Genomic DNA, 17,625 nt, shown 5'->3' with positions numbered 1-17,625 from the left:
GAAATATGGGGGAAAACTTGTATATTACCTGTAGCGAGGAAGGATGGGGGAAAGCTTGTATTTTACCTAGTGATGGGTCGATTCCGATTCCGGAATCGGTCGGTTCCACCGATTCCACTGGAATCGTGGGATTCAGAATACAATGGTTTTGGAATCGACCATGACCGATTCCTGCATTGTTTTTAAGTTTGCAAAATACATAATCTACGCAACGTAAGAAAATATTAAAATGCATGCAAATATAATTTTTAAAACTACATAATACAATCTTTTTTTACGGAACTGATTTACGAATTACGGTGATTAACGTATTTATTTACTTGCACCGCTATTTTCCCTACTGTACAAATGCAGTATCTACTTTCCCACTTTAAGCGAAAGCATTTTTAGGAAATTACGTTGCAGCAGCACTGCATTTAATAGCAAACCTTCAAAAATAATTAGACAAAACCATAAATGTTTAAAGAAAATTATGTAAATGTAAACGGCAAATAATGTAAACGTTAACTATTTTATCATGGCAGCTACATTTGCCATTGTAAACAATCTAATTTTTTTTGTGCTACCTGCCATGGTAAACCATACGGCCATGAACAAAATCTTTGGTGACGTGAACGTGAACATCTCTACACATTAAACTTTAAAGAATTAAAATGAAATAATTTTTGAATGAAATTTTACCCAAATTCACAGTGGATTATTGCAACCATATTAAAATAAGTTTAAAAGCAACATAACCAAATTGCTTTAAATCGGCGTTCTTGTGCGTGTTAAGCGATGCTCGTTTTACGTTAGATATATTTTGGAAAGGCAGTTGGCAAGTCTGAATTTCCAAACATTGCTGCGGAAACGTTCGTAAATTTTTATTACCAAACGGCAAACATAAACAATCTTTTGAAAGTAGTTGTGTTAGTTTAACAGAATTGTTTCCGATAAATTTCTGAAATGAATTAAATGTTAACACGCGATTATTTGAAGAGTTTAAATATTTTGTGTAAGAAAATCTCACCATAAAATGTGAAAATTTTGAGATGCTAAAAATTGCACAGAACTTTCTTACTCAAGAACAGAAAATTTATTTTCTCTTTACGATTGTGAGGAACTGCAAGACTGGATGGATTTATTCTTTTCACCAAGTGAGATAATTAAGTTCTAGATAATATATTAAAACGTAAGCATCTCTGACATTTTATTTTAGTGTGGTGCATATTTGTTTTATTTCCATCATAATGAGATAATAAAGTATTATTTTTACATTTCCCTTTTTTATTTTTTTTTCGCCATGGTCCCTTGAAATATGTATAAACGAGGTTATATTGACATTTTATTTGGATCATTATTTAGTTGTGCTTGAAAATAAAATTCTTAACCTAACCGTACAAACCCTCTTTTTTTACAATTAATTAATTGAGTTGATAATGTAAGGTATCTAAAGTTTGTTAAGTTATAACATTATTTACAATTTAAGTCATTAGACATCTTTGATTATTGGCAGTGTTTGAACACGTGTTTCGTCTAACTATATGCAAGGTTAAAAGGCCAAATTGTGCTAGAAATACAAGGTAGCGTAACTTGATGGTAATGAACATACTTTTTAACATTATATAAGCTGTATATAATGTTAATTTCTGCACAGAAAATGAAACACAACATAATTACATTTTTAAAATCATAAACAACCTTTTTTTTCTTAGTATATTACTCTGTTGAACATTGTCAGATAAAAATTAAGGAATCGGAATCGGATTCGAAGAATCAACCCTTTAATTTAAGAATCGAAAATGGAATCGGAATCGGTATATTTTAGGAATCGGCCCAACACTAATTTTACCTGTTATAAGGAAGGAAGGGGAAAGCTTGTATATTATCTGTTTGTTACAAGGAATGATGGGGGAAAGCTTGTATATAACCTGTTTTGAGGAAGGATGGGGAAAGCTTGTGCATTACCTGTTATGAAGAAGAATGGAGAAAGCTTGTATATTACCTGCAGCGAGGAAGGATTGGTGAAAGCTTGTATAATACCTGTTACAAGAAACGATGGAGGAAAGCTTATACATTACCGTGTTTTATCGCATAATCGTTGCACATTTTATACTAAAATCATGTTTGAAAAGTAGGGGTGCAACATTTATGAAAAAAAAATTTTTTTTTTGGTAGGTAAAGTTATTCATAAAAACAAAACCCATTCACGGAAAGTACGTTTATTTAAAAAGTGAAGTATTAAAGAGCACGCCAAACAATTTAAATTAATAAGTTATCCAACAAAAACCTTTCTTCAACTTTAAATAGAAAAACAAAAACTGTGATCCGAATGTGAGCCTGAACGAACGCATAACTATCGTCGTAGTACACACCACGAAAGAGTGCAGGCCATCAAATGTAGTTAACTCGGCACTAAACAGAGAGCGCGTGTTGCATGCAATCGGCGAGATATCGATATTCGACTACGTGTGCACGCTCTATACAGGAAGCAACATAACCAAACATGAATGATGCCAACTAGCGCTGGCTACATTTTTGTAAGTGGTACACTGTGGTGACGCAAACGAACAGATAAAGGTTATAACATTTAAAAACGTCTTTAATAGAAAATTTACACACTTCGTATTTCCGTTAAATAAATAAGTAAGTGGTGATGTCCGAATAAATATTAGATTTCTACTTTACAATACATTGTTTTATACTGAAAAAATACACAAAGCGCTCGGAATCTAACAGCGGGACCAAAAAAATGATGTGACGTTTACGTGAGAGGTTTTTTTATTCAAATTTCAATGCCCTAAAATATAGGTGCGACAATTATGTGGGTGTGACGATTATGCGATAAAAGCATGAAAAGATGAGGAAAGGATTTTTCAGACCCACCTGTAGAGCTTGCACTCAAACTCCATGTCGTCCCACTCATGCTTCATCTGCGTCAGACTCCTCTCCAGGCTGAACTCCTTGGTGGCCGCGTTGCTGATCTCCTCAAGCTTCTCCACGTGCTTCTGCAGGCCGAACTCTATCATGTCGGAGAGGGACATCTCCGGAGTGGGCTTCAGGTCCAGCCCCACCACCTCGCTGATCTGCAACACGCCCGCCCTGCTCACAGCACGCCCTTCACCGTGCTTGCACAGGCGGGAGCTACGGCAGGACCCACAAGTCCGCATCTGCCCGCATCTGCCCGCATCGTCAGCGTTGAAAATACTGTGTTATGTGGTAGGCTAAACATGCAATTTAGTTACGTAGCCAATTAATTCTGCTTTATTGTTACTCATTCGACTGTTTTTGTTTTGTTTTTGGTTGCAATCCTCTCTGCAAATGTTTAGTTGTTATGTGTAAATTTTTTTGTGTAACTGATTACTTTATTTATCTATGTGTTTAGTTTATTGTCTCTTTTGTGTTGTCCTTTTGTACATGATGTGTCATGTTTGTTGTGCCTGCTCCTGGAGTCTTTCATAAATAAATAAATGATGTTCGCTATGCAAGTACTAGATACCTGCTCCCAGTGGCGCGGCTGCAGCCCCTTGTTGCAGACGACCTTGAGCACGGGGATGAGCAGGCGGGACTTCTCCACCTTGGCGCGCACCATCTCGCAGACGCGCTTGGCCCCGGGGACGTCGTAGAGGGGCCGGCCCAGCTTGTAGAGCACGCGGAACATCTCCTCCACCTCGTCGGCCACCGCGTCCGCCTCCACCGCCGCAAACGGCCCTGCGCAAGCACGTTCAACCTGTCCTCATCATCGATACACTTCCACTTTTAAATTACTGATTTCTTCATTTCACTGTCGGTAAGCAAGAATAAGTAAATACATAAATAAATAGATACGTAAACATTTAATAAAAGTAAACCTTGAAAACTGAAACAGCCATAACAATTCATTAGTTATCTTGCATATAACTAGAGTCCCGTAAAAATGGTTTTATTTTTCCTTAAATTTCGTTTTGAAAAAATCAAATTTCGGTTTTATTTCGCTGTTTTGGTTTTTCATGTTTACTTTAACTTTTGAGAATGGTTTTATGACCTACAAGTTTTGCTTGGCTAAATAATAGTGGCACGGCGTATACTCGTATACTGCACTCTAAAGTCAACACTATTGGCAAATAAAAATTGTAGGCTTGAAACAGCTCGGCACGGCCCGGTGCCGCCTAGCGCGCTGCCTCGGCACGGCCCGGTGTCGCCTAGCGCGCTGCCTCGGCACGGCCCGGTGTCGCCTAGCGCGCTGCCTCGGCACGGCCCGGTGTCGCCTAGCGCGCTGCCTCGGCACGGCCCGGTGTCGCCTAGCGCGCTGCCTCGGCACGGCATGTCTCAACTTAGTATTCTTTTAATATTTCTTGCTGCTGTTCTTTGTCCCGTTGACGCCGTATTCACTTGCTCTGCGGTCGTAATGCATTTGCTGAGAAGTGTAGTTACGGCAGTTAAAGGTCACTGATTTTGCTTATCAATCGGCGTAGTGCCATGTGTTCATGTTTACGAGTAGTAGAGGTGTAAAAGTAACGAAAAAAAGTGTACCCGTATGTATTCGTTACTATAACAATTAGTACTCGTTACTATCGTGTCGCTACGTTACTCGTTACTTCTGATACCGCATAACATGCAATGTTATGTTGCAGCAACGAATCGAGTCGTATTGCGTACGCGTACAGTATGACGTCACGTAAATAATAATAAATAGAATATAAACAATTAACAATATTTGATAATTAACAGTTTTTGTTAACCAAGAAACAATTAAATCTCATTAGAGCGGTTTTATTATATTATCTCTTTTAAGATAAAAACAACAAAAAACGTGAAAATACGCGATAATAAATAACAAAAACATACATATTTCCAATTTGTAAAAAATACTTTCTTATAAACAGTAAAAAACTTGGACGACAAATTTCCATATTATACTTAATAAACAAACATCGTTCTTTGTAACGTAAATTCATCGAATATGCGCGCGCATGCATAAAACATACGAAAAATGCGAGTAACGAAATCCAGCCGTGTGTAACGTTTCGTTACTCGATACTAGATGGCGCACCCGTTACTCAGTCAGTACCGAATACATACGGTTTGCTACACCTACAGCTCTAACGAGTAGGTTGCCAAGCCAGTCAAACGTAGTTGAAAGCATGAGGTTGTTAACTGTTCAACATGAAAGGAAGAATTAAAATTTTATATTTCTCTACAAGATTAATGTGTAAATACAGCGGGTTGAAAATCATGGCAGCTATATTGTGTTGAAAACATCGCCGGTATTTTTTATTAACTTTGTGTTGATGCTCAGGTACATTTTTCTCTTTTTAATTAGTTTATGATTGCAATTACTGCTTTCGTTTCAAATTGTAATGATTACGTGACGGGAATACTGTAAATCATTATTTACTTTCATTACTACAAAGCGGCCATGTTGAAACTTAGAAAAATGGCGATGTGCCGTCAACGTCGTGTTTACTTGTTTTTCGCGATGTCTTGCATGGGTGGTCTAATTCATTATTATCAGTTTTATTTCTCGATGCTGTGCGATTTCGGTGTTTTGTCGCGAATTAAGGTAAATTGCGGTGTTATTTCGCGATATCGCGATTCGCGAAATTTCCGTGTCTCTACATATAACCAATTCAGCTGGCATACATCTACCGCCTTTAAGGGCATATGAAAAGTTAAGTGCTTACACTTTTGGACAACACAGCTTACAATAATTTTTAAATGCATAAACATTAAATAGATGATTGACAAAATCCCATACTTTCAAATAATTAATACGTACAATAAATGATATCATTTGGGCCACATATCTGGCAAACTAGAGAACAAACAATACAATTTTTTTTTACCATGGTTGAGGAATGATGAGATTAGAATGGAGAAGTAATGTAATGAATATGTGGGGGGGAATGGAGTTCCTTGAAAAAAACCTACCGGCACACGGCAATGTCCGCCATGTTTCCCACTTGTGAAAACCTCAAGTTTGACTTCACTAGGAATCGAACCTGAATCCCCTTGGTGAAATTTTAGAGATCTGACCAGTCAGACACCGTGGCCATAAAATTATGACCGTTATAACTGTACCAGTTTTTAGTCAACGCTGCAGGAATAACAAGAATATTACATCACAATCCCCAACATTTACTCTGCCAACTTTGGCAGCATCATCACAAATGCTTGCCCTTAACAGATTGCAATAATTTTGATCATGATGTAGCTCAAAGCAGGAATGCACGATTATTTAGTGATCATACTAAGTAAGCACTTTTAGTTTAAAAATTTAAATCCTAATAAAGATATTATTTATTTAAGTTACCAGTAACTAGACATCATACATTTGATATATCCAGCAGATGTCCTACCCTTACCACTCTTACAGCTATTACTCCTCTACTAACCATTTCACTCTGCTTGCCTTAAAATAGATCAATTTTGTCCAACATTTATTACTGTCAAACACTGCACTACACTTCTGCCCGTACCAAAATATTCTCAAATATATTTGTTTGGTAGCTCCTCTACATACACACAAAATGTTTCATCACCCACAGATGTCCACAGTTGCAGGGACACTGACCATAGAACCAGGTATTGTAGGAGCGATGGAAGTCCAGCACCGTGTGCCACAGCCTCTCCAGGGGATCCAGGGCAGTGAACATGGACTGCAGTACCGTGAACGAGGTCACACCAAGGTCGAGTAGCTGTTCTTCCTCATTGATGTACTGCATCACACACACAAACCCAACTGTAGTTCTACCAGCACTGCCACAGGTACAAAGTTAATATAAATCAACACAGAAAACCACAAACGACATATCTATTCATAACTGATTAACTTGTAAGTTTTGAATGTAACTAATCCAGCTGGTACACATTTTTGTTAGTCTCCTCTATAAACTTTAAGCCATATGAAAAGTTAAATGCTCACACTTTTGGACAATGACATAGGTTATAAATATTTTTTGAATACTAAAATTAAATATAAATGGCAAAATACTAACACTGATTTATTTTCTTACACTTCCATAATTAAAGAAATATCTTTTGTTACTTGAGATGCGGCCGGAAGATGCACAATGGCTGTAAAAAAAAAATATGTGTCACAGGTTCCAAAAATGATAAACCAAGCATAAAACCAATATTATGACTTCCTTCACTTATCATTTGGTCCCTGCAGTGATGATGATTAAGAAAAATAAGCTCAAATGCCAACTAAGCATACATTTATCTTTCATGAAAAAACATTTCAGCAAAATAAAGAAACAAGAAGATGAAAATTAACCAGGCACAAGGGTGTGCACTTGTCTGGCATAAAATTAAAAATTTTAATTTTGGGATGTATACCTGACAATTCACTACTAAAAGTAAACATAAAAATGAAGCCCCATATTGCTGCCACACACAAAATATAAAAAATATAATTGCATGCTACATGACTGATAAATCCTCACTAATTAAAACAATCACAGATGTGTACATACTGAGATTATTCTAAAAAATATTTTTTGACAGCATTGCAAAATTTACCTGTACACACACCCTGCCCTAACAATCACATATACACAGGCCCAGACTGGCTCCTTCTGGGGCCCTCGGCCAGAAACTGAAAGGGGGCCCCTTCCGAGAAGTCTGTGGGTTATGGAATACCACCCAGCAAACCGCGGGGGGGGGGGGGGGGGGGGGAAGCAGGGGCGTTCCCTCCAGAAAATGTTTAGAAATTATGCGCCTGGAAAACGCATTTTACTCTATTTTAAGGCTTTAAAAGTAAATGAATTTTGATCAACATTTATGAAGAAAATATATTTTTAAGTAAGTAATAGTATTGTTTCCACTGATTAATTAAAACAAAACTTCATATTTTTTTAAAGTAGCCTATGCCTTTATAAAACATAAATTGGTGAAACTTACAATAAGTTATTAAAATAAAAATATAGTAGGATAAGAAAATATCAACAAGGAAACCAAGCCGAATTTTACTACTGTAAACCGTATTATATGCAAGCTAAATTAATAGAATAATATAAATAGGCTATGTTTGTTACACTTTGAATAACAATTTTAAAAAATTAGCATTTTTTTTAAATTCAACAAACAAACAAAAATATTTTTCAAATTAAAATAACAAAATTATTACTTAGTTCCTCTTTTTGTCTATGATACCCTGTTGAATTGTAATAAGAAAGCAATCTTTAAAGAGAAATCTAAGTAATTATTTTAAGATAAACACAGATAAAATAATAAAATAATATTTAAAATTAACTATTATAACTAACCCAACAGCTTTTTCGTAAGTTCTTTACTGGTTGCAGCTACTCCATCTATAATTTCGTCTTTATCTAATCCGTAAAATAAGCCTCTCTCAACATTAATAAAAAGTAGGCTTGACAAGAGCTCTTGGCTTAAAGCTGACCTTAGTCGGTTCTTAACAATTTTAAGTTTAGAAAAAACTCTTTCACATGTAACTTGTGTGCAAGGAATAGTTAGCACAAATTTATAAACTACATACAGATTTATATAGATTCCAGATTGTGTGAGATCAAAAAGAACAGAAAAAGCACATGACAAACATCGACAACATCGTTTCTTTTCGGAGCAGTTGACACCTATAGGTTTTTCTGGTGCTTTTTCTTTTTCTGATGCTGACTCAAAATCGCCATCTTGATCCTCACTGTCTGTGTTTTCTTCACCCACAATTTGTTTTTCTTCAATTTTATCCTCCTGTATGAAATTGCTGTACTGAGCTGCAAACTGTTTCAACTGTATCAGTACCCTGCTTCTGTCAGCTTTACACAGTTTAGAGACGCTTGAAAGGGCTTTTGCAGGAAATTCATCCAGCTTCAAAATAGAATTAAATTTCTTTGGATCCAACCAGGAACAATCTTGTAAAATTTCTTTGTTCGGGCAAAATCTCTCTTCGATACTTATCCTAGCACAGTCTAAAACAGTGAAAAAAATCAGTCTGTAGCTTTGAGTAGTTGACAGTTCAGAAGCTTCGTCTTTAGATTTTTTCCCCAGGCATCATCTTCTTCTTTGATGTCCTTTTATTGTTAAAGTCTAACTCAATTTCAATGTCAACTTCGTTATGTTCTAACTTTTCATTGAGAGCACTGGCATATGTTTTTGTTTTTGAGTACAAAGCCTCAAAGTGTACATCATTTCTTTTATTTTTCACTTTCTGAATCAGGTCCCAAGCGATAGAGTAGTCAATATTTTTACTTTGCAAGTACTTGGAAATAGGGGAAGTAACTAAAAATAAATCAAGCAATACAAAAGACATGAATAGGTTCTCAAATTTAGACCGATGACTTATCAAATTCCTTGCTGTGAATTTTGATTTACAGTCAAAACTTCCAACTGATATTTTTTGTAAAACCGACATAAGATTAAATAATTTTGCAGTATTTGAATTTTCTTCACAATTCAAAAACTCTTCATCAACAATTGATGAAAGAACTTTGTGTTTGCTCCACCATCGCGTCGCTCCTATTTTTAAAACCTATATAACTTGTCATGTGCAGTGTGTTTTTTCTTTGTTTCTTTTTTCCACATTGCCATTCTTTTGTGCGACAAATTTAGAAAAACCGCCGTCTCTTCAACCAAACCAAATAAGTTTTCTGCTTGCAGTATTTTAACAGTCGTATCAGCAACTACTAAGTTTAGCACATGTGCCATACAATGGGTATACATAAGATCTCCGTTGTCCTTCTTGAGATTGGCTTACAGGCCGTTGTAGCATCCTTTCATGTTACTAGCTCCATCAAAAGAACAAGCAATCATATTTGATGTAGCTATGCCACATTTTGCTAGAGTAGATTTCACAAGTTCATACAAAGCAAGTCCACTTGAATCATCAACTACTGTCATATCTAAAAGTTTTTCATATATTTTCCCTTGCATTACATAGGGAACACATATAGCCAACTGATCCATTACAGCAACATCATGTGTACTATCTACCATGATGCTGTAATTTATGCTATTTTGAAGGTCGTTCATAATTTACGACCTATTGAGCTTATTACTTTGATCAACTTGTTGATAAAGGTTTTCGATAAAAATGTCAGTAAAGAACCTCGTCCAATAGACGTAGGTCTTTGAGTGTTCTTTCCTGTGGCTCTTCTTTATTATTTTCTTTCGATGCTTTTTGCTTTCTTCAATACACATTGTGATGTGATTTTGCAAAATAACATCATAATTTGCGACCAGCATCACAAGTTCCAGAAAATTTCCATGGTTTTCCACAGAGCCAAGCGTATATGCTCCTTCTGCTTTATCACCTCTATAGGCGATTCCTTGCCTTCCAATAAATAAAACAATGTCAATCAAACGTTGCACAACCAATCTCCTGGTCTGAACTTCTTTTTCTCGCTTTTTTGTTTGGTTGGTAGCTAAAAGAGTTGATATGTCAAAACCTTTTTGGCTTTGAAAAGCTGCTGTCACCGCGACTTCGTGGTAATGAGAGTCTTCATGAATCTCAATAGCTTTGTAAACATGTTTGGGAGAAATGTCGTGACCAATAATAAAGGTAGAATCTCTATGATCATTACCTCCAAACGCCATACAACAAGAGCAGTACACTTTGTTAAGCTGAACTGAGTATGATAACCATTTTCTGTGAACTTTATCACCATTTGGCAGAAGTCGATAATACAGCTTTGAAGGCTCAAATGGCAATTTAGTTCCTTTTCCTTCTTTCACTTGAATTGGGTGTTTCTCCATATTGCTTTTTTGACTCCGATCGGGTCATTTTCGTTTGGGCAGATGAAACAACCAAGTTGTTCCACAGCAGCATCAGGTGTCTCTTGGCCATCTCCTTCATCTGTGTTTTCTGAGTCGGAGCTCGAACTATTTCTTGATGAACCGCTGCCGAGATGAAAAGATGTTAATGATGGACTGTCTAAAACAGTATGATCGCAAGCAGGCGTAGATTTTTCCTTCTCAACACTACAAGACGAAGTACTAGGAGTAGACACAGGCTGAAATGAAGGAGGTGACACTGGATCTTCAGTCTCTGAAAACAAATACATACCTAGTCGCACTGTAGCTAAAATATGACGTTAACAGTTTAGTTTTTTTAGAAATTAATTAAATCTTCTACTGTAAGTGTTGAAATTAGTCATCAAAAGACATCATAGTGTACACTTCAATATGTCAGCTTGGTGCCTTGCAGTAACTACAATTTTTAGTATTTCCTATGTGAAGCAATTTATTAATATTTAAGAAATGTAAATATTGTTAACAGTGTTATTGACACGACTTATATTAAAACCACAAGCAGGCAGTTACAAAAATAAATAGTTTGTCGCTGTAGCATAAAATACTTTCGGAAAGAGGTATTAAAAGTGCCCTGATAGAATGGTGGGTGGCGGGGGGTGGGCTGGGTTCACAGCTTAAACAGAGATGACGAATGGAGAACGAGACAGCTGCGTTATAGCTTCCCACGGAAATGCCGTAGTGTTATCAACGTGTCTTCTGTCAAGTCTAGATGACATTCTAGAGGCAGTAAATAACTGCTGTTAAAACAGGCATAAGTAACGCAGTTACGAGGCAGATCATGTTTTTCAACTAAGCTATCCCATCCCTCCGCCAGGCACGTGAAGATAAGGCGTTTGAGTCTGAAAAAAAAAACGTGAAAACGTTAAAAGTAGTTTTATTTACGTTTAAATTCACGAAAAAAACTGAAATAATTAGAAAATCACGTTTTAACATCCAAACATCACAATTCACATTATTTTTCGAGTTTTTTGCGATCGTGATTTTTTCAGGTCCCTACGATTGATAACTTATTCAACTTACCTGTATTTGAATTTTCATTGTGTTCTGAATGATGACTAAGTACCTGAGAACTGGAATTAGAACTAGCTAACCAAGTGTTCAAACTTTGTGAGCTTTTAACATTTTCTGAAATTTTATTTTTCTGTCCTTTTCTTTTACTAGCGCCACTTGGATACACATGTTTCATATTTTCTGAGCTTAATGATGCGGTTTTGTTCGAATCTGAACCACTTTTCGCGCACACATTAGTTGCTGTTAATTGTAAACATAAAACTTAACACAATTTACCCGATTACACACAGAATAAATGCGCTGCAATTGCGACATGCAATGCAACGCAGTTACTGAGCTGATACAGCATTGACTCAGCTTGTCACTTCCCCTAACATCAGCACACACACACCCCCCCCCCCCCAACGGATAGAATTGCACACGCAGCGAGGAGGAAGAGCGACATGAGTCATACTGATAAGAGTCTACGACGCCCCTCGCCTGTCGCTAGCTGAATATGTGCTATATAGGAAGGTTTTAGGTGTATACGACGTAAAGTATCACCAACGTAAAGCGTAAAATATGTGACCCAAAATGAAAAATACACACAGGCAATTTTGTAAATCTATTAAATATTTTGTAGAAAAAAAAATTTATTTGGGGGCCCCATTGTGGGCCCCCCCTGGCCCGGGGGCCCTCGGCGATCGCCGACTAGCCGACCTGACCAGTCCGGGCCTGCATATACATAACTTAAGGCGATTGGTGCACGGTAAAAAACGGTCACAGGCCCGAAAACAATGAATTTTGTATCATATGATCATTAAAGAGTCTAGATGCCTATGTGGGTGACTGTTACTATGTAGGGAGGTCAGGAGCTTAGTTCCAGCTCGTCAGTGGCGAGATGGCCTTCAAACGGGAAGGGTGTCGCTGGCGGTCGCTCTGCGGCCTGCCATCTAGGAGGAATTAACAGAACCTCGAAGGTTTTATTTCCCTCTCCCTCTAACACACAGCCAATATGGTTCTATCGTGCCCGGAGGGGAAGGTTTAGCAGGTTTCTCTTTCACTCATCCTTCACCATGGGGAGGCGGAATGGATTATTTATTTGTTCGCAACTGCGCACGTCATGTGGCTGAGAGCGCACATCTTCTCACTCAACTCGCTCGTTCTCTCACACTATTTCAATAAATCTTTTCAAATCTTCAACATCAATACTTTAAACCATTGCGCTTCCTACGGATTAATTATATTTCATGCACGTGCCCGAATTCAGCTGCAAAAAAATAAAACGGGTAGTCAATTTTTTTCTTCAAAAACCTTCCGAAACACTGTGTGTTAAAAAACATTCTGAAAGCCCATTTTTCTAGATAAATGGAAATTCTAAATCACCTACGCCACAAGGAAACATTGTGCTTTAGTATTATGTAAAGAAAACACCTCTTAGTTTTATAGTTATGTAAAGGTGGTGTGATATGTTTTAGATGTCGCACCATCTTATCATCCATGTGGAAGAGTTACCCGAAAAGCTAACAAGACTATTGCCATGGAAATGGAAATATGGTTAAGGAAATATTTTTCAAATGTTTGTAAACAGTAAACAACATATAAAAAATCTTATAACTGTAAAATTAAAATACAAACAACCCTATAGCAAATTTAATTTCAATATGAAAAGGTCTACAATAATGTTTACAAGAAACGAAATTGCAATAGCAATACAAAAATATCGCAATTTTGTTACATTGTTAACATATATATTATTTTTAATAAAGGCAATAAAAATGACATACTCAATATTTGGAATACAATAAATACCTTAAGCCCTACATAATTGCTGCGATATTCACAATAAATGCTTTTCTTAAATATAGTAGTTAAAAAACATCGTAAATAAATTATGAACATACATATTATGGTGAAGGAAAGTGGACACTATCACACTGAAAAATCTTAGAGGGTAGTTTTCCTCATCTTATTTCTTTCTTTGCGTTTTTGGTCTTGTTCGTTAAAATATTTCATGTTCAAATACTTGATACGCATATACGTTCTTGTCCTGACAAAACAGTATATAACTTCTTCTGGATATTTATTTTCAGTAGTTCCGCAAATAATTTTAGTCAGTGATTCAAAAATCCGCTCTTTTTTGCACAAATTGTTGCCATGAACATTATCAAAACACATTTCAGCGATCTTTATTAATTCAAAAAATTCATTAGTGGGACATTTTAAGTTACCCTTTGATTGTACATGTATCCAGCTATCGTCCTCCCAATTGAAATCCGTAGTGCCAAGGTCAGGATATTTATTTCTGAAACGGTGAGCTATATAGCCAGAAACATATTTCAGCTCTTCAAGAGAAATTTCGTCACTTGACAGGGACCTGGCCTCTAAATCTAAGTCTATATCTTCCATGTCAGCAAGATCTATTTCATTTAAAGGTGATTTCTCTTGAAATGTCTTTGTAAAATACATTTCCTTGCACAAAAGTAGTTCTGTAATTTCATTCTGATAAGCACTGTCCTGTTCCATTTCATTTGACGAAAAATCACTTACCAAACACATTTTGTCTGTCTTCTCATCCGTGTTTTTCCGTTCAGCAAAAACTGCTGCAGAATGTTTTCACAATATGTAGTTTATAATTCTGTATTTAAAGTAAATGGGCGACAGATGCGTATTTTGATGTCCCATACCTCTAATATACGGAGAGAGAAAAAACCACTCTAACACATCTTAGTTCAGTTTAACTGTTAACAAATATTTAGGTTAACAGGTCCTATACATATTTCCGAATGTTTTACTGACTGAGTTATACTGGACATTAATTAAATTGATCGCTGATATTTATACTTTTAAACGAAATTTTGGATTTATCATTTTATGTAAACTCTAATGCATTAAAAAGTGTAACGCAACACTACACACAGGTAGTGATGTCTAGTTCACTGCCCTATGCACATTAGTTAACAAAAAAATAAAATGAAATATTAATTACTGATAAATAATACCTTGATGTCGTGATACAATAACACATGTTTATCTGATATTTATCTCAATTAGAATACGAAATAGGAAGACAAAATAATTAACTGATTTTAAGACTGATTTATTACTTACACAGTACAGTGCATTTTGAAGACAAATGGGTCTTAAGAAGCGAAAATCGTACTCGATTAAAGGATGGTATGGTGTTCGGTATATTAAGGTTTCCCTCAAAGTAACGGTTTCACAATGCTTTTAAGATATTAGTTACATCCCAACATAAGTTTAAAACATTTCTCTTAAGAGTGTGCTTCGTAGCATTAAAAGATGTGCCTTAATTATTTTGCAAATTTATCATTGTTATGGTGACGATGTCAGGGGTTTTCGTAATTTTTTTTAGAAATATAGTACAGTATTAGCAACTACGTTAAGAACTGTTATTTTATTCACACAGAGAAAAGAAATACAAAATGCTAAAATTTGGCGTTTGTCTTTTTATATACTATATAGGTTTGTTATTATATGTGTGTTGTAACATGTATAAAAATGTTAAATATATTCAACAATATTTGGTAATTATATATGTTAAAAAACTTTTATGTACACGACTTGAAACTACGTGAAAGGTTTTCAGTCTATAAAGGCCTATTCTATGATTTTTTTTAAATTATTAATTCTTATGCAAACAATTAATAAAATTGAAAGTTTCTTACATTGTCAGTATATGCATAGCATTACAGTTATTCCAAACAATTCTCTACCAGTGTTTACCTAAGGTTTGCATGTTACGTTGATTCTTCTACTAATACACGTACATATATTACGAGAGGTTTGTAATAGATTAAATGAGGTAAGTAAGAATTCGTTTTTATAAACGTTGTGTATGAAATTATAAATTTTGAGACGTATAATAACAAAAAGAAGTGCGTTCCGAAGACATATGTCGGTAGTGTTACCCACTGAAACATTATTCCCACTTCAACTCTCTGTAAAAATAAAAGTATGGGGTTGAATGCGTCAAAAGGGGTATATAAATAAAATTTGAGGCTTCTTCCTTATTTCATATGCTGGTGTCCCCCACTTATAATTGCAAACAAAAATTTTTCCTCAATGTAATTTACTCTACGTATTCACAAATTTTTTTGGCAGTAAATATGTATTTAATTTTTAAAAATGAAAGCATTCATGTTTCGAAAAAAATATTAAAGCGATGTGGGGAAAAATGTTTACAGATACTCCAGTAAAATTTTCAGTTTGATTGTTTTGATAGTTTCGGAGCTGTTGCGAGTTTAGTTTGGAGGATTTTTCGGCCGCGCGAGGCAAGTTTGGCTCTTTTTCATTTTCTTCCAGCGTAGGAAGCAGGGAACAAAACGCTGATACCCGGCTTCACCTCGCATCCTCTGCTGGCCTTCCCTTGTCCTCTCCAGATGTATTACTGTATATTAGCTCCATGAGCGCGACCTTGACAGACCCTTCGTTTCTTCGGCCTCCTCTCTCGTCCTCCCTCTACACCCCATTCTTCCCCCTCCCCACCCGCAGGCTGCGGCCAGCCTGCCGGAGCTCCGCCCGACTACCTGGTTTCGACAAGCGCCGCCCTCAGCGCCACGTCGCGGGGACATTCTTCCCGGCGGCGAGAGTTTTACACGCAGCACTAGAACTGTCACTCCAGAGGGCGTGTTTTGAGTCGGATCGTATCAAAAACAAAAGGATATGAAAATATATACATAACTCAATAGTGTTCTGCCAATTATGTTTTCATTTTCATTTAAATTTATTCTTTAAATCGCTCCTGAAGTAGTCCAGCAGTGATCAATGGAAATTGTCAATATTAAACTGTAATTTTGACGATGAAAATTTTTTTTTCTTACTTTTATAGGTGCAGAAACATATTCGTACACTCGTTTCTTGAACTATACTTAAGTTTAACATAATTATGTGTTTTCTAAATAATTCTGGCTTGGAATAAAAATAAATGCATTTAAAATGACATAACTCAGGAAAAAAAAGTTTATTAAAAATATCCTAGGTATATTATGTCTTAAAAAGAAGCATCAAAACTAAATATGTACAGTTAAATTAGTTTTGTCGTAATATTTTCCATGCACCAATCGCCTTAATAAGATTAAAGGCCCAAGAGATGCTGTTTTGTTTTCATGCAAACAGTTTAGTAGAGATTAACTATCTAGGGTACAGGAATGACGCGGCCAACGAGACACACGATGAGTAAACAGGTAGTCAGCTATTAACAGTTTATGACATAGAAGTGCTATTCGTGATGGGGACGGCACCCAGTTGCCCAAAAACACACCCAATGACTATAACAAGTGTGTTTGCAGTGCGCGGCACGCAACCGCAACCTTCAGAACAGCTGAAGAGTATGAATCAGCAGGTCAGCAGAGCCGACAGAAAGTAGGAGCAGTGACTTAGGAAGCGAGTATAGATGCCTAGGAAAGTGAGGGAGAAAGCTGACGGCCAATCAGCGATGAGCACTCTCTGAAATCGGCACATGGGGAAAGTCTGCACTGTTGTGGTAAACAATCACATACTCGGTTGGAAAGCCACTCGACACCGCCACCAGGAGTGACGACGACCAGTGAGTGACCAGACACACAATGGTTCCACAGTAAAGTTTAAGTCACGGCCGATGTAGTATCTAGACTCTCGTCTGCAAACTTTTCAATCTTTGATATCGTAAAATTTTCCAACTGTTAAGTTTTGCTAAAAGTCAAAGATAAAAACTTAATTTAAAATACTTAGATAATTTATTAAAGTAAAGGTTAATGTAAATGATTCACTATTGAGTAAAGAAGAATAAAGTTGGTAAGACTGAAAAATCACAGGACAAAATATTGTCAACCGAAACAGAGGTGGTTAGGAATTAATAGACGGAAATGGCCAATGACACAAAACGTTAATGTAAAGTCTTGT

General features: G+C 36.3%; 1 protein-coding gene across 1 annotated transcript in view; it reads right to left on the bottom strand.

The window, feature by feature from the left end:
* LOC134533172 (dynein axonemal heavy chain 3) overlaps positions 1–17,625 on the bottom strand; it is a 182,794-nt gene that overhangs the window by 119,451 nt on the left and 45,718 nt on the right. The window contains exons 18-20 of the mRNA XM_063370536.1: positions 6,533–6,677; positions 3,479–3,690; positions 2,866–3,065 (exon numbers count right to left, since the gene is read on the bottom strand). Of these exons, the coding sequence (XP_063226606.1) occupies positions 2,866–3,065; positions 3,479–3,690; positions 6,533–6,677 (557 nt within the window). The remainder of the gene's footprint in view (positions 1–2,865; positions 3,066–3,478; positions 3,691–6,532; positions 6,678–17,625) is intronic.

Source organism: Bacillus rossius, chromosome 6 (genome assembly GCF_032445375.1).
Source record: "Bacillus rossius redtenbacheri isolate Brsri chromosome 6, Brsri_v3, whole genome shotgun sequence".
Lineage (NCBI taxonomy): Eukaryota > Metazoa > Arthropoda > Insecta > Phasmatodea > Bacillidae > Bacillus > Bacillus rossius.
The sequence above is the reverse complement of the archived record's forward strand: the minus strand, read 5'-3'. Positions and strand labels throughout refer to the sequence as shown.